Source organism: Taeniopygia guttata, chromosome 3 (genome assembly GCF_048771995.1).
Source record: "Taeniopygia guttata chromosome 3, bTaeGut7.mat, whole genome shotgun sequence".
NCBI classification, from domain to species: domain Eukaryota; kingdom Metazoa; phylum Chordata; class Aves; order Passeriformes; family Estrildidae; genus Taeniopygia; species Taeniopygia guttata.
Genome location: NC_133027.1, coordinates 102,815,018 through 102,840,404, shown reverse-complemented (window position 1 = coordinate 102,840,404; position 25,387 = coordinate 102,815,018). Strand labels below are relative to the sequence as shown.

Sequence of the window (25,387 nt, the reverse complement as noted above, 5' to 3'; positions counted from 1 at the left end):
GCCATGGTCTAATGCCATCACCAAGCAAGCAAACCCAGTAAGTGACACACAAACAAACACCACAGAACAGCAACAGATCCCAGCACCTACCTCGGGCCTTCAGCCCTTCTTCTGAGGTTGCACACAGCGTCCTACTTTTTTCATCCTTCCTGTTATCCATATCTAATCAGAGGCAAAAGGAGATTCAACAATATCATTTCCCAAAGACTCCCTCCCAAAGAGGGGGGGAGTTGAGAAAGAGGGGAAACGAGCATGCCTGAGGGTGGGAGAGGTGGGAAGGGAGCACAGAGAGGGTGACCCGGTGCAAGCTCCCCGCTCCAGCAGGGCCATCCCGGGACACACGGCACAGGCCCGCACCCCTCCCATGGCACTGCGAAGGGAAAGCACCTTCAGCTCAGCGCCACGAACCGGAGCCAGAGCCGCGCCCGGCTGCCGCTGCCGCAGCCGCCAGGGGGGTTTTACCCACACCCCCGTGTCGGGCCGTGGCTGGGTCACGGATCGCGGCCGCAGGGCCGGCCCACAACCATTCCCCGGCCGCCCCAGGGCCCCCGACCCACCCGCAGTGCCGCCCCGGCTCCGCCGCCCGCGCCCCGGAAGGGCCGGGGCCGCCTCACGCCGCTTCCTGCCGGCCTGGCGGGTTCCCTCCCTCCTTCCCTCCCTCACGGCAGCGCCGCCGCAGCGCCGGAACGCGGCCCCGCTCCGCCCGCCGGGCTCGGCCCCGCCGCGTCCGCCTCTCCGGCACTGCACCGCGGTGCCCTGGGCGTGGGGTGCTGCAGCAGCTCCTGTCCCTGCTCGGAACAGAAACAAACCCGCCCCGCCACCAGTTACCACCGCAGTGCATCCTCACACCTCGGATATTCATCCATCTAGGATTACTGATTAGGATTTACTGAATTTACTCTGCGATAGCCAAGTGCAAACCCAAATACCCATGAAGCACATTGATTCCTAATCAATGTGTTGGTGTTGGTTTGTTGTTTGTTTTTTTTTTAAATTAATGTAAACAAATACCCAGTACTCCACATCCTTAAAAGTCTGCTTCAGTCCAGCCAAAAGGAATATAAGCCACAGTTCCTCCAGAAGGATGATAAAATTATTTATTCTTACATTAGATTATGTACACAGTAAAGACATTCAGCTAGAAAAATGCCTCTATTGTAGTAAGAGATATTCAAACAACTACAAACTATCAATAAATACCTTAGAAATGTACAGTATGCTGATGTAGAAATACCCTACACTGTTTTGGTTACTTACCCAGTACAATATTATTGAAAAGTTTTTTGGTATTCTTCATGCAACATCAAAATTCTTCCTGATAGTTCATGCTATACAACATTTTTTTTCTTTATTAAGAATGGGATGAAATTTAAAACCCTGTTTACAAGCAGTAAAAAAATCACTGAAAACTTTAACATAAATCTCTTAATTCCTGTACTAAAACAAATTTAAAGAAGGCTGTCTTTAAAAAAAATAATCATCTCAACTAATTCTTTATAAAACAGGCAGTATTTCAAAAGGGATGTTTCCATCACCCAGGATGAATTTGTGCTTCAGAATTTTAAAAGGAATATTTATGGCAAAAACCTAAACCCAACCAGTAGGCAGAGGAGAGATTGCAGTAGGAACTATCTAAAACCAAACATGCTTCCAAAATCTGTCTAGGAAAACACTAAACACTTATCCACATCACTATGCCATCACCTACTCTAACAACTAGAAATGGAGTTTTAATAATACTTAGCTCTTTTCATGCTCAGACTTCTACACAAACATTTAAATAGCCCTAACGCTTCTGCAAGTATTATTACCCCCATTTTACATTTGGGGTGGCGGAGGCAGAGAGGGCTGGGAATTTCCCAGGATCCAGGCCACACACATCCTTTTCATCTTGCCTCCCTTGCCTGTCCGAGTTCTTTATCACTTTCTGTATTTAACACTCAGTGTACTGGAGAGCCCCAGGACACAGGGATGGTACATTCCCATCAGTTGTTAGTGGTTATTATGCAAGTTGTGTGTCACTTTGAAAGTTACATGACAAATATTAAAGTAATAAGCGACATGAAATCCAGGCTCAGGGTTGATGTCACAGAATGGCACACCACTATCAAAACAGGCCTGCTCTTTCTGTAACCAAGTGTTATGCCTAATTCATTCTGGTTTACAGCTGAAATGACTCTTGAGGTCAGTGGTGGTGGTACACAAGAATAAAATTTGTTCCTCACAATCTGTCCCAGGAACACGGAAAGCCCCTATGGTGGCTCAGTACATCCTGACATTATAAAACAAAAAGGACTTGTAGATCAAAACAAAGATTCTGCATGTGCTAACCCACCATGAGGTACAGATTACTAAGGTCTCTTCCCCTCCACCCCTGAGTTAGAAAATACATGTGTCTGAACTACGTCCTGAAAACCATTTGGGAAAGTGAATGTCTAGCAATAAGACTGCAGATACAAAATAAAGTATTTTGCCTTCATCTTGGTATCAGTCCTTGAATTATTTAAATTCTTATCAACATCCCTCGTGGGAAGAGCATTCTTCATTTTACCACATTTGCCCTCCTGAATTTTCTATCTTATGCTTTTCAGTCTGTGCCCCATATTAATTTTTATCCTGCCTAGTTTACTCTTACTCTAAAACCAGCTTAGTTTCTTGCTGTCTCTTGATAAGCTTTGGAGCAATGGATAATGCTGTGGTGTTTCCCTACCTGTAAGAGATGAGAGATGCAAAATGCTGCCACTGGTAATAACAAAATCACTGAGTATGCAAAATTACATCCCTCTTACAGGCACCCAAAGGGCTTTAAAAAGGCACATATGTTCTGTGTCACTTGTTCATCAGTGCCTGACCTTGGTGGTTTTAGTGTGTCTTCAATAAACCCTGTACAATGCACACATTCCTTTGCAATATGGAAGGAACTTGGAATAAAAATTAAGATCTCCACACATCACAGTCAGCAGCTGTGTCATCCCTTAACAAACACTAAAGCCACAATGATTGTCAAAATTGGGTTCTTACAGCAACCTCACTCCCTAATCTATTTTCCCCCTTCTTCCCCAAACTTCTAGGAGAGAGGAAAATTGCATGTTACATAAGTGAGCTATTCCCCAAGCTCTTCCTGCCTTTTGTAGAGCTGGTAAGGCCAGAAAACATCTCTTTTGCACAGATGTGGAAGCAAAAGAACAGGAGATTTGCCCCTCTTCCAGCAGTGCAGCCAGGAGCTGGCAGGCTGGCCAAGTGCCCTGCATCTGGTCATGTCCTGAGAGGTGAGAAGCACCTGCAGCTTTTGGCTTCAGACAGGGACTGTGAATGTTTACCACCAATGGAAACCAGTCCCAAGGCACTAAGCAGGAGTGGAAAGGACACAAGAAAGCTGTTGTGACCTGTACTCTGTACAGCTGAAACAACAGGCTAAAAAGGTAGGAGGCATTGGCCCCTTCCTCTGGGCTTTCTGGAAAAATACAATTAAAATAAATTGTTTTAAATGTTTTCCCTGCCTAACTGAAGCCATTCTCCCTGCTTCAAAAATCCAGGAGATGGAGGGATCAAGACATATTGATTCAAATTTGCTAATGTTGAAATGTTTCCATTGCAGACAGATGAAATGCACTTGCATGTCTGGGCATGGCTTCACTTCTGTCTGAGGGAGAGAAGCCCACAGGCCTGCCTGGACTCCTGGGAATTTACTGGAGGAGGTTCTTCTCCAAATGCCAGTCTGGTGATGGGAGCCAATCATTCCCCCCACCGTGGACGGAACCAATCTGGATTGAATGCATGTTTGCACCAACCTGGACTTCTAGCTGCCTTAAAAATGCAGTCTTGGAAAAAAGGATAGAAAAGGAAAGGCTGATGCTTTGGCAATTCATTATCTGTCCTGTAGTCCAAAGTCATGAAACAGTCTCAGTAGCTTGACTGGTGGCAATTTGCTATTGCGTGGCTGGTGTTCACCACAAAAACAGTTCCTCATGCTTACAGCAGTCACATTGACTGGGCATGTTTTTCACAATTCCTCCAGATCAGTTAGATCCACGACCACTTTCAAAAAGAGAGTGTCATCTCTGATGTAGGTGTTCTTTGTGCTCTCCAGGACGGTGTGCGGCACGAAGCGCGGACAGCCGGAGGCGATATTCATTTCTCCATCCGGCCTTTTGAAACTGCTGCTGTTGGGGTCAGCTCTAAAGACGTCCACGATGTGATTTTTTTTCCCACTTTGGTCCAAAAGCATAAGTGTAACCTTCTGCTTGAAAGGCCACAGCAGCAGCGAGTCAAACTCACCCCTCATGACCACGAAGTAGAGGGAGATGTGTGTTCCCTTTCCTGAGCCATCCCCGTTCAGGTAGGCTCTGGCACACAACCTGTAGCCACAGCGGCTGGTGTAGAAGGGCTGGCTGGCTATGGACAGCACACGGCCTTCCACTGCCTCTCTTTTCTTCTTCTGGTAGTCTGTGATTTTCCAGATTAATTTCCCATTGTAGCACGTGCCTTCCAAAAGCTTAAATCGTTCTTCGTTTTTATTGAGCTGTGCTTTGTGAATATTGATCTGGAGATCATGTTTGCTGGACTGATCTTCCAAAACAACTGAGAGAAGAGGGAAAAAAAAAGAATTATCAAAAAAAGAGAGAGGCACTTGGTAAAACAAAATTGTCAGAGCCCTGGATAAAATGAGCACTCAGAGTCAAGCTGGCAAAACCGATCTACCCAAGCCTGAGTACAGGCTATGAACTACTGCTGTTAACTTTTTTAAACTGTAATTGCAGCTAGTAGTTGAATAAGAAAAGTATCAACTATAAATCGTGAATGCCTGAATAGGACCATAGCCTCCATCACAGTGCAGGAGCCAAACCAAGGCCAGTGCTGTGGCTCTGTGGCCCTGCAGTGCCACTGGAGTTCTGTGTAGTAGGGATAGGTGGGAGGACACCACACACACCATCACAGTTTGGTGTCAGAATGCAAAAAAGAAAGCCCTTTCTAGTAGCACCAGAGCCTCTACTTAGCCCCCAGTAAATCAGCAACCCCCCCTACCTGTGCAGGGAAGTGCCAACCTACCTAAACGCTGGTCGTACGTCTCCATCAGGGCAATCTTCTGTTTCACGTTTTCAATTGTGTCTAACAGGGGCTGCAGGTCTAATTTACTTTGCTGCTGGTTTGCCATCTGTATTAGCTGTTTCACTTGTGATTCCAGGCGTGCAGACTTATCCAGGTGACTGGCCAGAGCCTTCCCAGTTCATGCCATTGGAAGAGGGTGGGAAGTAGAGGCAAGAGATATCCATAAAACCAGATATTTGCTTTGAATTAAGATACTGAAGTCTTTAGCATGTCAGCAGTATCAACAATATGATGCATTCAAAATGCTCTGCTGGCTTAGGAATTTATCCCAGCGCTCCTTCATGATTAATTCAGCACATTTACAGACTGAGAAGCCATCTCTCATTCAGAACCCATTCACACTGCACCACTTCATTCAACTCATTATTCAAATTTACACCTGCACATTTGCCCTGGGCATCTGACCATGAGAATTTGTACAGTGCTTTTTGTCCAGATCATGTATCCAAACTTCTGTATCAATTAAAAGACAATACCATATTGTAAAAAAATTAGAAGGTCTTGGGGAGATTTATTATTGCTGTGCTATTAATGGCAACTATTACTGGAGAAACATATTTCAGGATGCAAAAAAGCAATTGGTAACAAAAGTAAAATCAATGTCTCACCTGAGTGCTTACCATCAAGTTGCTATTGTTACCAAATAGTTGTGTATACTGTCTGAATTCTTTCTCACACTTCTTAATGGCATCTGCTAGCTGCTGGATTTTGATCTCTTTATATTCCAGGTTCTTATACAGGTCAGATATCTACAGATGGAAAAAATCAGAGTATAAATGCTAAGGAACACCAAAATATACAATGAAGAAATTATAACGTATCTGACTATATAAGAGACACTTGAAAAGTTAACAATGCAAATCCTTCAAGTGAGCTAGATAGAGCACTCCTTAATTCACTATTTGTGAATGAGCACTGAAAAGAACTGAATAGATCTGTGTGGCTCCAGGTGCAAAGAGGCTCCTATCTCTCATTCCCATCATGATGATCCATTCAGCTCTATAGTGGGATAATATATACTTACATGCACAGGTGCGTGTCTGTTTCTGTGTGTATGTATATGCATTTTTTTTCCTCTAGTGAGGTCTAACCAGCAGAGATGAGTCAGTGAGGGATACACACTTCAAAACTTCAAAAGTTTTAGCAGCTTGGGACTCTTATTTCTTGCATAAACAAGCAAAGAATAAGTCTCCCATCAGCTTGGATCTACTCAGTTAACAGGACTGGGCCTACACCCAGTGTCTCCTGCTGGGAGCCAAAGAAGTGATCTTGAGCAGAGAGGTGCTTGCAACTGGCTCTGCTGCCCTCCGTGCTGCCTCCACACAGAGCAGGTGACCTGGGCAGCTAAAGGCTGCTTTTTGGAGCAACCTGGCCAGTCAGTGAAACTTTACAATACTTTATCTCTAAACCTCATATCCAGTGTAAAGCAGAGACTGAAAGCAAATGAGGTGAGCAATAGCAAGGAGCTTCCCACTGTGCTTGGTGGAGTATATACATGCCTGAGCACAGAGAGGTTTCCCTGTAATTGATTGACTTCACTAGAAGAGCTTATTTTGTCTTCTGAGGTGTGAAAAACCATAAAAACAAGCTTTTAAAATGTACCTGATCTAAACCAGGCAACAAATGTAGAATCTTGTATCATCCCCTAACCAGTCAAGAACTGCTGAGGAGTGCTGATTAAATATGACTTACCTGCTCTTCCAACCGTGAGTTCTTGTCTAAAATCTGCAGCATGTGTTCCCTCAGGGCACTGTTTTCATGTTCAGCAAGTTTCCCTCTTTTAACCTTAGTGAGGAAGAGGGGGGAAGTGAAAGAATAAAATAATAACATAAGCAGATTTTTGAAAGTGTTGGTAAAAAAATTATTGATGCTAACATTCAAAATGTCTCCTTTATGCCTTGAAAGTGAGGGAAGGACAGTCCTGATTCTCTAGTATTTCAGCTTAGCCAGCAGAAATGGTTGTGAAAGGACATAAATTAGTTATTTTAATTATTCTGATTGGTCTGGGAGACAAAGTCCAGTCCTGGTATAGACAAAGATCTGTAAAACAGTACCTTTACATGACAGCCGTACTGCTTGTATGGACAGTCCACTTCTGCCTCGGGACACACAGCATGGTGCTTTTCAATCTGCATGTATTAATGAAGCAGTTTGTGATCAAATAAACACTTAGTAGTTTGAAGCACTAATAAAATCTAAATGCCTGCAAAAAGGGTGAATAAAGGGCATTGTCATGACATCACCAATCACTTTACCAGGAAAATGAGTATTCAGAATCAATAAGCAAGCCAGGTATTTTTCCATGCTGCAAAACTCCAGTGGCTTACAGTGACAGAATAATCCATTTATAAAATGGGAGATATATCCCTTTTAGGATTGAACAAGGGAAACTCCTACAGCAATGAAATTTTATTGGCACTGGCCAATGGGGTCTGCAGCATAGCTTTCAGTTCACATAAATTCATGTCATCTGCTGAATCTCAGTATCAGAAAAAAAAATAATAGTACCTCTTTTTTCAGAATTATTTGTGAACAGTTTTGGAGACAAGGCACAGGATAATCAGGACAGTCATTTTTCTCATGATTCTGAAGAAGAACAAAACAGAACAAGGCAATGGCTTTCATTTTTGTAAAGCATTATATACAGAGGAAGATACGCAAAAGGAAATCCCAAACATAAAAATGCAAGCCACATATCACTTTTTTGTTCATAAGAGAGCATCATTAATTGGTATGATTTAAAGTGCATTTATTATACTTTCTCCTTCAGCTACTCAGCCAAATTTTTTTTCAGGAGTTAAGCGCCATCGCAATGTTGGAACCTTTTCATTCAGCAATATCAAGGGTAAACAGGTGCTATGGATTCTGGGAATGCTTCATAATCTTACCTCTATGTTAATGAACACCACGTATGTATTACAGTACTGGCACCTCTCTTCTCGGAATTTACACTGCTGCCTCAAGTGCTCCTTCAGGTCTTTGCGAAGAACTCGATCCCGACATCCATCATTAGTGCATTGTGTGCATTCAAACAGACACTGCTGCAGATGCTCCTGCAACACACAGCAGCAGATTAAATGTCAAATTGTGACCTGGCACATTTCCTCAAATAATCAATCACCGCAGCACTCAGAATATGAACGAACACTGCGATTTACAAAGGCTACATAAAGCAAATGGTTCTTAAAAAATCCAAAACCCTAAGGCAAAGCTGGAACAAGCTAAAAGCTGTAATATATGCCACTTACAGAGTATAGCTGCCATAATCTTTGTACTTAAACCATGTTGCTACAATAACTCTGAAGACAATCACGGGAATTTAGCTGATCATAAATACACAGAGCTGTCATGAAAATCAAAGGCTTCAAAATTTGATCAAGCAAACCAACCTGATATCGCCCCAGAATTACTTTCGAACTGCAGTCAGGAAAGTTTTTGCAGAACACATGTAAGTTGAGAACTTCTCTTTTACAGCAGTTGTCTTTGAATACCTGTAAAGGAAGCAAACCAGCTTTAATGTGCAGTCACATGGGTCACATGGGATGTTATAAATAATATAAAAGAACAAAACATCACTACAGATCTTCTAGGTGTTCAAGTGTAGACACCATAATTGTGAGTATTGTGAGGCTCTTGGTAATTCATATTGAAAATTTGTATTGAAACTATAAATTCAACCATTTATGATATTTCTTTAAGCATAGGGTTTTTTCCCCCCCACGTAATTATTCCAGAGATGCTGATCTATCCCACAACCAGCAGGACTAGTAGCACAGGAGCTGGATAACCACTGCCAGAGCCTGCCTGTATCTAAGAGAAAGCAGCTGGAGCTAACAGGCTCTGAAAGCCAAAGCAGCTCTGTGCATGCTCCACTCTGTTCAAGCAGAGCCTTTGGGATGGGGGCAATGCTGAGGTATCTTTTCTGTCACCTCTGAGAAGCAGCACCGTTCTCAGCTGTGTGTGCAGAAACAAATGAAGCCCCCAGAACCAGCTCTCAGTCTTATTTAGAGATCTTCCCACATTGTTGTCAACAAAATTTGCAAGAAGTAGAAGATGGCAAAATAAAAACAAAAATCCTGTGCACAGTCTGATTATAATTTCCTATCAGGATGAGGAGAGAGAGGAAGAAGACATTTCATTTCCCTGGAAAATTTCTGGCAGAACCAGTATATAGCATACATTTAAGCTTTGGAATATAAATAAGGACCAATGAATCCATTATAAAACAAAAAACCAAAACCAACAATAGCTTGCAAAATGCAAAGGATTAACTTCTCTTTTCATCTAAAAGTTACCCAAAAGTAAATTAAGTCTTCAGGGTTAATGAGAGCTAATGGAGATAATCAAGAAAGCAAATTATAGCCAAGTTAAAATGAAGACAATCAGATAAACAAGATATCCCAACATTTAAAAACCAAGTCAGTAAAATCTCAGTTAAAAAAACAGATATCTGGTGACTTGAGAGGATTCAAAGCTTTGTGAAATTCTTCAACATTTTACTAGAAATACAGAGGACTAAAATGAAATCACTTTAGAACATGAGGTATAAAATGAAGCTTAAGCTAGACAGCCATAATCCCTTTCTGGGAGAGCATCACGAGTACACTGCTTCCTTTAGCATTATTTCAGAGACAAAAAAAATGCTCTTCCCTGAGGACTAAAAGCCACCTTGTTCTCAGCTGTCTTGCCTTTCCTATGTAAATGCTGACTGCTGAAATAAAGCTATAGCCACTTACCTCATGCATTTTTATTGTTTCTTTGTCGACAGGACAGGTGGGTACTGCATTTAACTCTCTAGATCAAAAGAAGAGTTGTGTTAACCCGCAGGAAATTCAATTTACTTTATGAAATTGGGCTATGCTATAATCTGACTCTGACAGAAGTCAGCAGTAGATAACATAAAAACAACAACAAAAAGTCCTTTAGAAACACTTTCATCTGGCAACTACACAGCCAAATTCTGCCCACAGCTCAAAGAGAGCATAAAGCAGCAACCGTGAATACGTAACAGAAAGCAGAGTCTGTCCTAAGAGCGTTCAATGGTAAAAACCACAAGATGTTTTTTAATTAAGAGAACATTGTCACTTTCTGACCATCTGCAGATCACAAATGTCATATCTCAGAAAATCTCACTGTGTGCTTTAAACCCAGCCTTTGTCTACTAGAAGCAGTGCCCTCCTTGTTACACCAGTAAAAGAAGATCTAATGGCTTCCTTCTTAAAAAGCATAGAACACATGTAAAATCTAGGAAAATGGTGATAGGCAGTGCAAAAGGAGTCAACCCAGAGACAAAGCAGCAAACATGAAGCATCTAAAGTTCACAAAGATAATGTGACATCCATCCACACAAAGAGGCTCCTCTGCAACCTTTCCAGGTGAAATCCTGCCCTCAGGTACACCAGAGACCATAATGTATTCCCAGACAGGTCTGGAGGGTAATCTCTTTTGCACCAAGAAAGAGAGATGTCAGCAGCCTTGTGATCTGACTGCAGCATCAGGTAATATTAACATCAGTTTATAATTCTGCTAAATTCAGAGGAATTATACAGAAGCAAATGAACACAGCCTAATCTAACCCCCAGCACCCACACCGTGAGACATCAATGCAGCCAATTCCTCAGAAGAGCACCATGGCAGACAGACAGACCACAGCAGCATCTCACACAGCACTATCAGCTTACATCTACAGTTTCTTCCCGCTGACTTCCCTGCGGCTCACCAGCACCGGGTGAGGTCTTTAGAGACACCTTTAAAACACTGAGCACGCAGTCACTGGGTTCAACAGAGCCCTTCCATTGACTCCCTTCGGGCTGGTAACATTCTCATGGCACTCACTGCTGATTTACAGAAGACATGGGCTGCTTTTTTTAGGCAAGGGAACGAGGGGAGCTTGCGGAGTGTGCCCTCACCTCAGTGCAAGAATGCACTGCTGGCAGAAGCGGTGCCCGCATCCCGTCTGGTGGGGGTTGCGCAGGACCAGGTGGCAGTAGGCGCACTTGTACCGCTCCTCCAGGCTCTCCACAAACCTGTAGTCGGCGTGGGGCTCGAAGTCCAGGGAGCTGGTGCTGGAGGAGTTCTGGCGTGTGAAGATGCCCGAGAGAGCAGCGGGCTCGTCACAGGCCATGGGAGCCGCACTGGGAAGCGAAGCAGCCGCAGGGAGAAGCTCTTCAAACACTCCCTGGCAGCCACTCTGCCTCAGCTACCGCTTGCAGCAGGCTGCTGCTGGCAGGAGGGCTCTCATCTGCAGGGGGGAGACAGGTTTCAGAGAGAAACATGGTGCCAGCTATGGAAGAACAATAAAACACTCACAGAACCACAAAAAGATCATGCTACAAGCATCAAAGCACACTTCTTTGGAAAAGAGCTTCACAATCTGAAAATTATTCCACAGAATTGAGATTTTTATGGTTTGGCTGGTTTTTGATTAGCAGAGGCCAAGTTTTGGCCTTAATGTTCACCAGCAAAGTCTCCACTTAAAGTAGAGCCCACCCATATGACTTTACAAGATCATTGCACTGGTTCAAGCAGGAGATGGCTTTGTGGTTCCCCAGCAAGGAGCATGCAAAAAAAGAAGCCAGCAGGGGGATTTTACCTTCTGTTTTGGTGTTACAGGAGTTGAAGCCTCTTAACTTGACATCATTCTTTTTCCCATTGATCATTCATTTCTAGCAGTAAACTCTTATTTTACTTAATTACGTGCAAGTTTTTTGCTATATTAATTCTGTCTGAAAGAAGTGGTGGGAAAAAAAGAAAAGCAGGGTTGCAATCAGAAGTGTGGTGTTTTTCTTTCAACCTACCATAACTCATACACAGCACAGGAATGCAACGTTAATTTTCCAGTAGGAAAAACCATCAACATTTGTTCCAAGCCTTAAGCCACAAACCCTGAGATTTGCCACCAGTCTCTCAACCTTGAAGTTTTTTTTGGGGTTTTTTTGCAAGTAGCTCAAGCCCTAGAGCCACTCTGGTTGGCACTTCTTGCAGCTTTGCACTCAGATGAAGTTTTCCTTCCAGGGCTGTACAAAAGCACAACACACCTGAGATTCCAGATCCTCATTTCCTGAGGGAAGGGCTCAGTTTTACAGCTGTGCTGTGGGATGCTATTTCTTCTCTGTGTGCACCACCCGCCCTGTCAGTCACTGGAGTCACTCTTACTGGCATCAGCACCTGTCTGAGAGCTCTCACTCATCTCCAGTAAGGTCACCGAGGGCATTTGCTGCTTTTGGAGGGAAGCAGGGCCAGCACATGACCATTAACAACCTTGTGTCTGGCATGAAACTGTGTCCAGTGCTGACACTCTGCCCTCCCTCCCTATTGCAGTGGCCTCCTGGCCCACAAAAGCAGCAATTAGTGATCTGCCACAGAGCACCTTGGGCTTCAGAGAGCAACATCCATTTTCCTTTCCACTTTAACAATCCATACTGGGCGAGGAAATCCTGCAGACAGATAATGTGCCTGATTCAAAAACACACCAAAGCACTTAACCAATTAAAATGTATTCCACAGCCAACATTTAAGTGCTCCTGTGGCTCAGCACCCTTGTTAGTGGCTGTACATAATATTCATCTCCCCGGCTTGTGAGAGTCTCCCTACCTTTTACCAGGCTGAATGAATGACATACTCCAGCACAACTGAGAATCTAACATTGGTAGCCCTCAGGAATATGAACCATAATCATATTCCAGCCATTAAAGACTTATTATTCCAACAGGAGTTTGCAAATCACCCTGTTTGGTCCCTTCAAATGAACAGACTCCTGCTTCAAACCAGACAGGACTGTCAATTTGCTTCTTTCATTTTTAAACAGTTGATCTTTCCTCCTCTGAAAATGGGGTTCCCAGTTCCCTGAAACCTAATAATGAGCAATTCTCCTTTCCTCATGTCAACCAGAGATGACAAAATGCAGCCTGAGGGATTGCCAGTCTCCAGTCTGGGCTGCCTCGGTAGCAGATGCCAACAGCAGAGTGTTGCTGCTGCTGCTTCTAAAGCAGATGGAGAGCTGTCACCATTCACTTCCAGAGCATGGACCACCCACAGGATGAGCTGCCTAAGAACTCACTCTGCCATCGGTCAGTGACAGCCCTGAAACAAATTTCCTTCCTCTCTCTTATTACTGCTCTCTCTCCCATTTACTTGGCATACAATTTCCCCAGCCCTATCATGTTCCAGCACTTACCTCATCTGCTGGTATGGTTTAGCAAGCTAATGCCACTCTGTTGTAAAAACACACTAAAATAAAACCACCAACAACAACAATACTATGTTTTACCCATTTTGCCTTTAGGGATCTTCCTTAACTCCAGAAACTCCAGCTGGGGTGACATATTTTAGGCAAAAAAGTTATGGGACACATTAAAAAGAAACAGTCAGCAGCCCAAAATTCCATCGAGAAACTCCTCCAGAGTTCTCACTGCTCATTAAATCAACCAAAATATTCCTATTTCTTTCTTCAAGGAGCCACTCTGTTGTGGTACAACACCTTCCAACTCTCTTGCTGAAATGAGAGCCTGTATCTCTTTAAACACCTTCATAATGCACCCAACCCAGATCCCACTCCTAAAAATGGAGACTCTTGGCACCTCCATGAAAGCAGCTCCTCCACCTCAGCCTGGCCCAGGACAGCAGAGCACAGCTGAGGGCACCTCAGGACACAGCAAAGAGCAGCCCAGGTGAAAGGGGAGCTGCCTGCTCAGAGGCCAGAGCGGAAACCTCGCAAGACGAGGAGTTCACCACTGCTGCCAGCCTTGCAGGAGCTTTGCTGCAGGGCTTGCAGCTGTTCTGCTGGAAGAAATGGGCTGCTCCAGGAGGAGGCCTGTGCATGGCAGCTTTGCTCAAGCTGGAGAGGTGCCCGTGTGAACCAGCTGGGGAGACTCAGAGGAGCTGAGAAACAGCAGCCCCGTGGCAGCAGCACTCGTGGGATGCGCTCCAAAGCAGCCCAGGCAGGTGTAATTCCCATCCCAGCACTCACCAGTGACTCAGGGCAGCCTGCTGCAGCTTTGCTCCCGCTCCTGCCTTCCAGCACATGGGCTCTGAACTGAAACCAAAGGGAAACCGTCAGGGGAAAAAGTGCTGCTGGGTGGCAGTGAGAGCAGCCCAGGGTTATCTGAATCAATTTCCTGCTTACGCTGATGCCTGGCCAGCGTAGGTAGGGGCTGAAGTAGCTTTCACTTCTGTCTGCTCACAGCTTCCAGCAAGGGGAAGCTGTCCTGCCTTTGTGTATGCTGCAATTTTTCAGCACACGTGTGAACTGTAATGCTGGTTTAAAATAGCAGAGAGCGGCAGGCTGGTGCTGCGTAATGATGCTCTTGTGGCAGACACAGTGCACGCTGTAAAGGGGATTTTCACTGCAACTGCACTGCAACAGCACACACACAAAACTCCCCAATCTAAGGAGACTGAAAATCTACACATTAAAAAAAAAAAAAGGATTCCCCTATACTGAAATAAATAGAATTAATTCTGCCCACACATAAAAAAGCGGTATGAATCACTAGAAGTCAAGCCCCAGTCCTATAAAAGCTACCAGTGAGTGGGAGCTCAAAGGCAGTGCAGTACAAAGAGCTCCCAGCTGCACCTTTCCACCACTTCAGCATCCCAGCCTTGCCTGCATGAGCTGCACAGGCAAAATGCTTCTGGAACAGCTCTTTATATGCAGCTGCCTTAGCCTCACTGGAAATAATCCAAGTGGGAGAATTTTCATAATAAAAATAAACTTTATAAATTGGGAGCTATTCTGTTTTAACTACCACCACACCAAACTGAGCCCAAACATTTTCCAGTAAAATGCTCCACACTTAGAATTGCTTGTTGTTCAGAAATTGAGCAGAACATAATAATAAGGAGAAAAATCAGCATAGGCATGACTATAAAATTGCATCAACATTTTAAACCCATGTTCAAACAGCTCCACTCCAGCACTGCTGCTCTCTATCTACAGCATCAGCAGTCAGAATGACAGAGGCTGTGTGGAACCATGATCACACTGAACTACAGTGGACAGATTAACTTTTCTAGCCACAAAGACACACTTTCTGCATACAGGAAAAGCCATTCCTTATAATGTGGTTGCTTTTTTTTTTTTTTTAAGAGAACATGTTTTTCCTGTTTTCTCTCATATGAAGCCAATCATTACCCCATGAGCTATGACTGCACCATTACAGCCAAAACTTCCCTGACAGCAGAACCAGGCACAGACACTGGGTGCTACCATGTCTCAGACTGAGAAGGGAAAATATCCAGGCTGTTATCACAGATTTGATCACCACACATGGACAAGAAGACAGGATCCCTGGTCCTGCTGCCCAGCAAATGGGGCTGATCACTGCATGAGGGGAGGGTGATGCTCAGCCACCCCCCAGGACTGGGGTATTCCCAGTAAAAAGCACCTTCCTCACCAGCTTCCATGTCATACATTCAACAGGGCACAGAAAAAAAGGTTATGCACCTACCTTTCTGTAGCTCTAGTTCAGCTGTGTTGCTTTGCCCTAATACACTTGATAGGGACAAGTCTTAGAAGATGCCCTGTCCCTCCCTCTAAAATTATCTACCTTTTATGGTAGATCAGACCATAAAAGGCACAGTGGGAAAAGTTTTGCCAGATTTGGAGGTCTAAGATCAAGTCACTTCATTGGGAGGTAACAGGCAGAAACAGGATGGAGGGGAACATATCTTGCATTTAAAAAAAGCCCTCCAAGCTGCCTTATAAACTATTAAATTTATAAACAGATTAGCTGCCTCCAGTACTTTTTAATTAAAATAACAGAGTTGTATGATTTACTACTCTAAGGCCCTCCAAAAGCCCACTATTTTGGGGACAAGAAATATATGGCCCAACTCAACACACAGAAGAGCAAACAGTTTGCTAAAGAATGACCAAAAGTATCTACACAGTTTGAGATACATATTTAAGATATAGCAAGTTATATGCAGTCATGTGGAAACAGGAGATGATGACATCTGACATCACTGGGGATCATCCTTGTCCCTTCCAGCCCAGGAAGGCTTAGAACATTCTGGCTGACAACAAAACACACTTGCAGAGTCCCCATATGGGAGAAGGCCCCTGGCTGCACCATGTGTGTCCCTGCAGCAGAGGCTGAGGAGGGAAAGGATTCCCTGCTGCACCAACACAGACCCACTGCTACCACTCAGGGCTCGCTCCCACTTCACCTGGCAGCAAATGGACCTCAGGAACTGCTCTGCTGTTGTTCCAATCACTTAAAAGCTGCAGGGCAGTGACCAGCTGGTACCCAGGAGAGAGTATTTCTAACAGCAACAATTTCCTATTGGATATGTGCCTGAGCCCCTCCAGGGGATGTTGCTGCAGAGGACAGCAGAATAAACATTTTCTTTAGAATACAGACACCACTATGCTATTGAAGTTACAACTGTAATATTACCTCATCCTCAAGGCACAGTAAAACCTTACTAAGCAAGCATCAGTTTGCTCATCTCCATAGGCAAATTTTCACTAAGCAGAGTAAGACAGTAGGGTTTCCTTTGCATAGAGGTACAGTCAAGCATTACAATAAATTCCCATAAGACTAGACTGCATCAGGGTTTTAAGACACAGGTTACGACACAGCATTCAAAAAAAAATTAAAAATACATTCTTACAATTAATGAAGTGTGTCTGGTGCTAAAGCAGCTTTGATTTTACAGCCAGTTTACTTATTTGCTACATCTACTGTCTTCCCTGATGTTCTAAAAATAATTAATTAATTTTGCATTATCAAGGAATCTGTTTCTAATCAACACAATATTGTTATGCCTTAAAATAACCTCATTCACAGCTGGAAAATCACCTTGTTGCCATCACTTCTGTAGCAATCTCTGAATGATTTCTCACCTTCCCAAGCACCGACAGAAATCTCAGTAAGAAGGTTCTGCCTCTCACCCTTACAACAGCACGACACCACTTTGCCAGTTCAGGGGGTGAACTTGTTCCCTGAGATGTTTTTGGGTCTGCAGCCTAACCCAAACCCCTGCGTGCCAAGCCCCTGAACAGCCCTTCTGAAGTGAAAAATAATTCTGGCAAAGTGAAGCTCCTGCCAGCATTAACAAGACACATTTTGGTAAAACCATACCTGGAAACTGTAGCTAGTCCTCAATGGGGAGAAAATGAGAGAGAGACAGAGAGACAGAGAGCCAGAGCATATCAGCGTGAGCTTTGTGGTTAACACAGCAGTACAAGCATTTTAAAACAGCAAGGGAGTGGAAATCCCCCAGAGTAGCTTTGAAAAGATCATGCATGAAAATGTTTTAGAAGTGTTAGGATACAAGACAAGCCACTGAAAAGTATTTTGCCTTACTGCAATGTAAGGACTGCAAATTTACCATCTGGAGCATCACAAGGTTACCAAGGATGTTTCTCACAGTTAGAATCCAAGATACAGAATAGATTTCACCTTCCACAAAACTGGTGAGTGATGTGATCAAAGAAAAAGTACAATGGCAGCAGGAAACACACAAGGACATAAAGAACACCCAGGTTCAATCCTGTAAAAACCCTCCGTGTAGCCTTGCAAAGCCGGGTGAACCCATCCCTTCAGGATGTGAAGTGGCAGCTCACAGAGGAAGCAGCACTGGCTCAGTCACATCAGCTCATGCCACAGGCTGCACAGGCATGAGACATTCAAACAGAACTCTCAAACAGAAACAAAATACATTTTAAGAAAATAAACATTTTATTTGGTTTTGTAATAACTTAAGTGGCCATAAACCCTAATGGTTTTGTAGTCTCAACTTAATTGTGCACACAAGATTCTTGGCAGCCTCTCTCCCCAGTCCAAAATGTGCTGCCCTTGAGGCAGTGCCTTAGGCTCCATCTCTACCCTCACTCTTTCTTAATCCTCCTCTGTCCTCTTCCTTTGCTTTCTGGTCTCTTGTTTTAATTTTTTTCCCCTTCCTTTCCTAAAATAACCTACTATATTTTCTCTGAAGGCAGTAATTTTAAAGTCTCCTGTTATTTAAAATACTAATTTTCCAAAGAAAGTGTCAATTCTCTTTTGTACTTAATGCAACATATACCCTCTTTCACCTTTTCCCTTTAATTGAGCTTTCTCCCGAAGCATTTCTAACCTGTTTCAATTTCCATCTCCCCTCCCAGGAGGTATCTCAACCTACGGCATCTTTTCCTGAACCTTCCGTGAAGCTCTAGAACAAAGACAAACCATTGCACCATGAAGTCAGTGGCAAAGGGAAAGGCCTGCTGCTTCTTTATGGGATCAGTTAAATTGATTTGAATTGCATTTCTCAGCACAGCCTAAGCTCCTTTCTAAGTTAAGCTTTTTAACCCAGGTATCCTTTCATCCCTGACATCAGCACCTGTCCTCAGGTTGCTTCTGGTCAGGCTGTAGACTGCACACAGGCTGACACCAGAACAGCACAACAGCTTGTACAGACTTTCCTCATCCAGCTGGATTTCTCGGGAGGAGGCAGTGCTGCAGAAACTCTAGTGCTCTGCAAGCACAGCTCCAGGAAGCACCATCTGCTTCTGGGAAGCTTTGGGGAAAACCCCAAATGGAGAAGTTGAGTGGGAGCAGGATCTTAATTTTAAACAGTTTGACTCTGCAGATGAGTAGAGAGCAGCAGGCCAATGTTATTGCTCGTGAGCAGCCCTTGACCTTCTCCAGCATCCAAGCACAGTGCTGAAACCCTGACCAAGCTTCAAGCAAACTCAGGGGGATGAACTCAAGGGAAAAGACAGACAGCACCAGCATTTAGGAAACAGAATGAAGAGACAGAAAAATGAAATAAAGAAACAAAAGTTACTGGGAAAAAAAAAATAGTTAGGGACAGAAAGCAAGACAACTAACAGGCTTTAATTTTTTATCTTTTAGAGTACTGAAGGCAAAGTGAGTCATCACTTTTCCTAACAAATAATTGGCCATTACAAATTTTGCAGAACTAGGTCTTTGGGGCTTTCAAATTCACATCTCTTCCTCTGCTCTATAGGGACACAATGTTCAGGACTTCAGCTGATTTGACCACTCTCTTGGTTTGGCCATGAATATCTGTTTCAAGCACAAGAGATCCTTGGTTTAATTTTCCACACCCAGACCCTTTGACTCAGTCTTAATAAAGAACTTTATCAGCATCCATACAGAAATCTGTGAATCAACTCAATGGTTATTCATCTGAATTACTAGGATGAGCTCAATTTTTTTTTTTAACCACATACATGTGTTTGGTGACATGTAGACACACATTTTTCTAGCCACAGCTGTCACTGAAAATGCAACTGCTCATGTAAAAACCCAGTACTCTCAGAGGTCCCATGAACATGCTGTTGGGAAAGTGGTGACAGCAAAGATGGTCACCATTTTCTTTTCTTAAAAAGAAAAAAAACATCAACAGGAAAAAGGATGTGTTCTTAAAAAGTCCTTCCCATGAGGATAGGCTGGAAATGTACAGAGGCAAGAACCAGGAGCAGCGCTCTCCCATGGCCCGTGGAAAGCTGTGCTGCTCTGCCTGAGCATGCTGCCATAGCCAGGCAGCCACAGCATTTTTTGTTTCTTTCATAGGGCCACATTCCAGTTTCAAGCACATGGATATAGCAGACAAGACTGTGAACCATATGACTTAGCACAGGTCAGACCATTTTATATCTCACAGCATCTACTTTGGGAAAAACTGCTTTGCACATGGGTCCTAACCTTGAGGTTTGGTTTAGTCACTAGGTGGTTTTGCATAATAATAGTAACTTCTATATTTGGATATAATCTTTTGCAAAGTAAGTTCACAGCAACATACAGGATCTCTGTATGCAAACATCAGTATATTACACACAAAGACTTGCTTTATCAGTCCCACTCCCAGAGACAAACATGCTTAACTACACAGCATTCTGGGCAATCCCATATCAAAATCACTGTGGTTTAGGTGCAAACAGTTTCTCACACACTTGTGTATTTATTGCAATATCGAGCAGGGGAAACTGGAAATTTTTGCAACATTTTTATTAACAATACAGCATGACTCAAGTTTCCTCACTTTCTCGAGCCCAGCCACACACCAGGGTAAAGAGGTTAGCTTCTTTCCTGGGCTGAGGGAAGATACTGGAACAACTACACATTTGCAGCCCAAACTGGCACTGATAAGGGACTGATGACTAACAGTGTGATCATTAACCCTTCGCAGTTATTGCTGAGAAACTTGGACAGAAAAGCCCCAGAAAGCAGAAGAAGAGGTTCTGAAATCCTCAGCTCAGGGCGCAGACCCAGGGGCACGATGGCTGTAAGGTGTCCCAGCCAGCTGGCTGGGTCCTGCAGCAGCACCCTCAGGCTGCCACACTGCTCTGGGCAGGGAATGCTCCCAAGAACAGAATGTCTGTGAGGCAACAAAACTGCCTGAACCCCTGCAGCCACCAGCAACTGCCTCCACAGGATCTGGACACTAAGAAAACTACAACTCACACAGACTCTCTGAAAAATCAGAGAAAGGAGTATCTCTCCCTAGCCAGATGATTCTTGATTATGAATTATGTCTATTGATGCAAAATCAAAGGGTCAGACAAAGAGCTGAAGAGAGAAGGCTATAAGGGTAACTTGAAGGTGGGCACAAATAAAGTCCAGGAGATGAAGCAACCTTCAAATCTGCACTTGCCCAGTGAAGGGATTTTGCAAAGTGACCCAAGTAATATGAGGCACAGAATGAAGAGCTCCTGACCTGTCCCACAGCTTTGACAATTGTGTAAGAACTGCCCCTGACTTAGAGAGCCTGTGTGCTGAAATAAAGAACTGTCTGGTTTCTGCTCTCTGCACTTTCCTGAATTCTTTCTGTCCAAGTCTACAAGAGCAGCTTTCTAGCTTTAAAATCTTGTCCCCTCCTGGCTGTGATTCCTTACCCTCTCAAAACTCCATAAACACCCTGTGAGCGCCACAAGCTTTTCTTTCTTCCTTCATGGTGTTACTCTGAACCTTATCTTTCAGCAGCTTACAACTCTTCACTTTCTAACCCTGAAGTTTCCTGGGAGGTACTCACAGATGTGCCCTATCGCTGCAGACCATCTTCCTGCGCAGGCTGAACTCTCAGCCTCTCCTCTGACATCTGGGCTGTGGATGATGCCCAGCCCAGAGGTAGCACGATGACCCCAAGCTTCCCCCACAGCCCTTCTTCTGCACAGCCCGTGTCCCAACCTGGCACAACCAGACCTGTTCCACTCAGCTCCATAACCCTCATCTCCCTCTCAAGCTTTAAGTGTTAGATCTTCACAGTACCTCACCAACTTCTGCTGCTTCATGTATGACACAGTATTTCTTGCTACTAACACAAATAAAACTGTCATCCATCACCATCATCTTCTGGTTTTCTTCAAATCAACGGTTTAGGTTGGAAGGGACCTTAAAGATCATCTTGTTCCAACCACCTGGCCATGGGCAGGGACACTTTCCACTAAACCGGGTTGGTCAAAGTCCCATCCAGGCTGCCCTTGAACACTTCCAGGAATGAGGAAAACACTCATTTCCAAACACTTATTTCTCTTGAAATGTAATATTTTACTCATTTATCCACTCTGTGTGCTGCCACAGGGATCATTTTTCTATGCCACAGCTACAAGCTCATCACCTCTCACTGTCCCTCCACCTTCCCCCTGCACCAAAACCTCATCACTTTCAAAGCCTGTTCTGGTCTTCCTCCACTTGCCTCTGCATTGCCTCCAATGATATAAAGGTTTCCTCTCTGTTCAAGCAATGATAACAGGCTCCACTGCCTCCCTGTCATGTATTTGAGCAAGTGTGTGCTGAGAGGGCATTTTTTTTTTCCTTGAGAAATATTAGCAGGCTGTTCTACTTCAAATCTCTTCTCCAAGATCTCCTTTACCAAGCAGCTGGGAACAACTGGCTTCTGACTCTCAAGGTGATCCAGAGGGTCCCACTGTCCCCTATTGTTCCCGCATGCAGCACGTCCCTCCCTCCTGACTTGAAACTATGAACTCCCTTCAGCCAAGGGCTGTACAGTTCTTCCTTCTGTTCACACAGAGGGGTCCTCAACCACAGCAAACACTTCTCCACACAACAGAAATAAGATAATCAAAGCTAACAGCAAAGGAAGTTGTCCTGGGTGGTTTTAGGCTGAGTGCAACACATCACCACACCTGCTCAAAAGCAATAATACAACAAAGTCCTCAGAGAAAAGATGATGGTGTGAAAAACCAGCCAGGCCCAGGCTAATGCACAACGGCATTCCAGAACACCCCAATTTTACCTTCATCACTAACCCTGCATGATCTGTGTGCAATCAGCAGGGGAGTTTAAAAATACAACTGTTTCTGCTGCCAGCCTGGAGATGTGCCTGACCTGAATACACCCAACTATTTTTAGCACATCACTGCACTCCTTTCAGCCATCCCATATTTATGAAACGGAAGTTATGAGGAAAGTTGTTCTTGGCTGGCACCGGGAAGGCACAGCCAAGTTAACAATAGGCAAAGCAATTCAAGAAGTGCCAACAATAGGAGCTCTTCGTTTTTCCTTCTAAATATGAAGTGTTGAAAACGTTTGGTTAAAGCCTGCTGCCTCAAGATGCTCTCAGAGTGCTGCTAATCAAGGAAAATCAGAGGACCCCCTGCACAAGCACAGAGGGGGGATTCCCTCCCCGCAGCAGCATTCAGCTGACACCAGCGGGGATGCTTGTTACCGGTCCCTGCAGTCTGAAGAGATCGGAGCTGCCAAGACATCCTTCATTCATCGAGCAGTCCCGGCTTTGTCTCCTACCCAACCCCCAAAATTTCAGCCCTGCGTCAGCCTCTGGGGCGGGCACCGGGCCTACCTTTCCCTCCGGCATCCCGGGCAGGGCTGGGCTGAGCCCGGCTCCAGGGGCGAGGGCTCCACCGCACCTCGCACAACTCCCGGGGCACCAAGTTCGGCTTTGCGACCCGACCCTGAGGGAGAAGAGCGGCCCCGCGCAGACCTGTGTGCACCGCGGGGCTGCCGGGGGCACTTCAGGGAGGTGTCGCCGCTGCTCCCTCCCGCCAGCCCGGCCAGCCCCCAGCGCTGCCGCCGCGCCCCGGCCCGGCCCCGGCCCCGTCCCGCCCGCCCCGCCGCACCTGTGCCGGCGCTCGCCGCGCTCCGAGCCGGGCCGGGGCCGCCCTGCCGGCGGTGCGGGGCCGGCCCGGCTGCGCGGGCGCGGCTCCGTGCGCGGCTCCGGCGGGCGGGGGGCGCGGCGAGGACGCGCCGCTGCCGCTACCGCGGGCGGGAGCCGCTTTCGGTTTCATGGCAACCCCCGGGCGGGGAGACCCCGGCGGCGGCACCGCCCCGCTCCGGGCAACGCCGGCGCTGCCGGGCTGGGGGAGGGAGCAGCGGCGTCCCCCCGCCTCCTTAGGGACGGCAGCGCCGGGACCGTGGCTGGGGAAGGCTCCCGGCAGCCCGTCCTCAGCCGCCGCTGGCCCCGGCTCGGCACACCGCCCGCAGCCTCCCGAGCGGCCGGCGAGGTGCGGGAAGGTCGGCAGAGCCGTGCCCCGCAGCCCGGGGAGTTTTCCGGACACGGCACTCGCTGCCCGCCCTCCGCCTGCCTCCAGGGAGGACAGGTAGCTGCTCTTTCATTATTTACACCTGCGGGACCGAAAAAGCGAACAAAGCCCATGCTAAACAGGAAAAGAACGCGGATATGCCACACGCCTGTTATTATTTGCTATTATTATATTATATTACCGTTCTGTTCCGTGCCAGGACTACTGGCTAATGACCCGAGACGTGCCGAAGGGTTCCTTCCAAAGGCAGGCAACGCCGCCCTCCCCCAGCCAACAGTACTGATGCGAGGGCTTTGCTGCCTGTTCCACATCACCTGCTGCTGCACTTTGTTCTGTCTTTCATATTAAACCACTTCTAGGAAAACCAGTCTCTAAGGAACATTCCATCCTAGCACACGCACAAAAGCCCTAAGGCTAGCAAAAAAAGAAACAACTGGGTCGCGTTATGTAGATTGTCTTCAAAGGAGCTCTAAAACCAATACTAATAAAATGGTTTCAGAGAGATTATTCTTTTGCTAAAATGACTCAGAATTGTCACTCCCGAGGGAGTCAGTCCATAGTGTCTGGGAACCCAGCAAAGACATTACTACAACAGACACTTTTCAAAACACTCCCTCTTGCAAAAAGTAGGTTGCCTTTACCTTTTTATTAGTTTTTGGGAATATCCTGATTAGTCTGGGTACTACATGCTGGAAGTTCACAGGAAGATCCGTCAGAACAACAGGCATTATGTTTCTGTAATTAAATATTTATAAATTTTAATGAATAGTTTAGAGGTGGGATCAGGTTCCCAAGCTGGTCATTGGCTGCACTATCCTCCCAGTGCTGAACATAATTCCCCAGAACAGTGCTTTGTGGGGTTGAAGATCCATCAATAAAATCATCAGATATCAGGGTGCAGGCATTAGTTTAAAAATCCCTCTTCACTTAAGGCTCAGTGAGTATAACAGGATGCCTGGTCTGCATTAAGACAAAGTTGCATCCTTGAAACTGCAGTAGAGATCACAATCCTTGAATCTCAGTGCTTCCTTTTGAGCCAATCCAAGGGAAAACTGCCAAGTCAGTAACAGCAATGAAGATTTATTGTGCTGCTAGAATTCTTTCAGTGTACAAAACTGCACCGAAAAAGAACTTTAAGATTAAAGAATTTGAACTAAAAACTAAAAAGTAGCAGCCTTCGCTAGTGGCAAAAATGAAGTAATTATTTTCCAAAGTTGTATTTCAGAATTAATTTTGAGGATGTCTGTTCTATAAAAGGGGGTACCTGCTAATTAGTCTAGATACTGTTGCCTGCATATTCTGCTTCTCCTCCCTACTGACTGTACATTTTTGACACCTAATTAATCAGCAATGGATTATGAGTAGTGTTAGGGAGTTCATGTTTGCCTTTATATTTCATAAACAACTGCTGAGAATCTTAAAGCAGATGTCTATCCCATCAATGCGGGGTTTCAACTTTGAGGCAAACTCTTGAGGTTTGGCTACTTCAGCCTCAGGAAAAACTGGAGGTTCACCATGTTTAGCAGGATGACTGAGCTGTATTCAGCGCCGTTTGCAGTGCAACATTGCTGACTTCTCTGTAACTTCCCTTGCAATATGAAACACATCTCCAAGCACACTATTTCATGATGTTTGGCTTTGCTTTTCTGCCTGACAACCACATTTCTGCCTGGCCTCAGCTGTAAATTCAGTCTATTCCTTTCTTTTGCTACAAAGAGCCACAAAACAGTCCTAGTAACCTTCATCCCAAACTATTCCCTAAACTCTGCAATTAGTCTCTGTCCATTCACAAACTCCCATATCTGT

General features: G+C 45.1%; 1 protein-coding gene across 7 annotated transcripts; it reads right to left on the bottom strand.

The window, feature by feature from the left end:
- Positions 1-89: 89 nt before the first annotated feature.
- Positions 90-23,417, bottom strand: TRAF5 (TNF receptor associated factor 5). Of its 7 annotated transcripts, none has more exons than XM_072927533.1 (14): positions 23,159-23,416; positions 14,078-14,143; positions 11,702-11,834; positions 11,019-11,350; positions 9,846-9,903; positions 8,499-8,600; positions 7,998-8,162; positions 7,618-7,695; positions 7,164-7,238; positions 6,802-6,894; positions 5,718-5,858; positions 5,050-5,218; positions 558-4,581; positions 90-162 (listed from the first exon to the last, which is right to left on the bottom strand). In XM_072927533.1, exons 4-13 carry the CDS (start codon positions 11,231-11,233, stop codon positions 4,004-4,006), a joined length of 1,674 nt encoding a protein of 557 aa, XP_072783634.1. In that variant the 5' UTR covers positions 11,234-11,350; positions 11,702-11,834; positions 14,078-14,143; positions 23,159-23,416; the 3' UTR covers positions 90-162; positions 558-4,003. The 7 variants fall into 7 exon arrangements, with proteins under 7 accessions (XP_072783634.1, XP_072783636.1, XP_072783639.1 ...); XM_072927535.1 differs by having other exon boundaries at positions 11,702-11,830; XM_072927538.1 differs by lacking the exon at positions 14,078-14,143 and having other exon boundaries at positions 5,730-5,858; positions 23,159-23,417.
- Positions 23,418-25,387: the final 1,970 nt, after the last annotated feature.

Bases quoted from the DNA above. Each gene is read 5' to 3' on its own strand.
- TRAF5 (XM_072927537.1), bottom strand. From the start codon at position 11,233: ATGGCCTGTGACGAGCCCGCTGCTCTCTCGGGCATCTTCACACGCCAG. The intron at 7,239-7,617 runs GTACTATTATTT...TAATACATGCAG, and splicing joins AAATAATTCTGAAAAAAGAG to ATTGAAAAGCACCATGCTGT. The intron at 5,859-6,801 runs GTAAGTCATATT...TTCCATCTGTAG, and splicing joins ACTCACGGTTGGAAGAGCAG to ATATCTGACCTGTATAAGAA.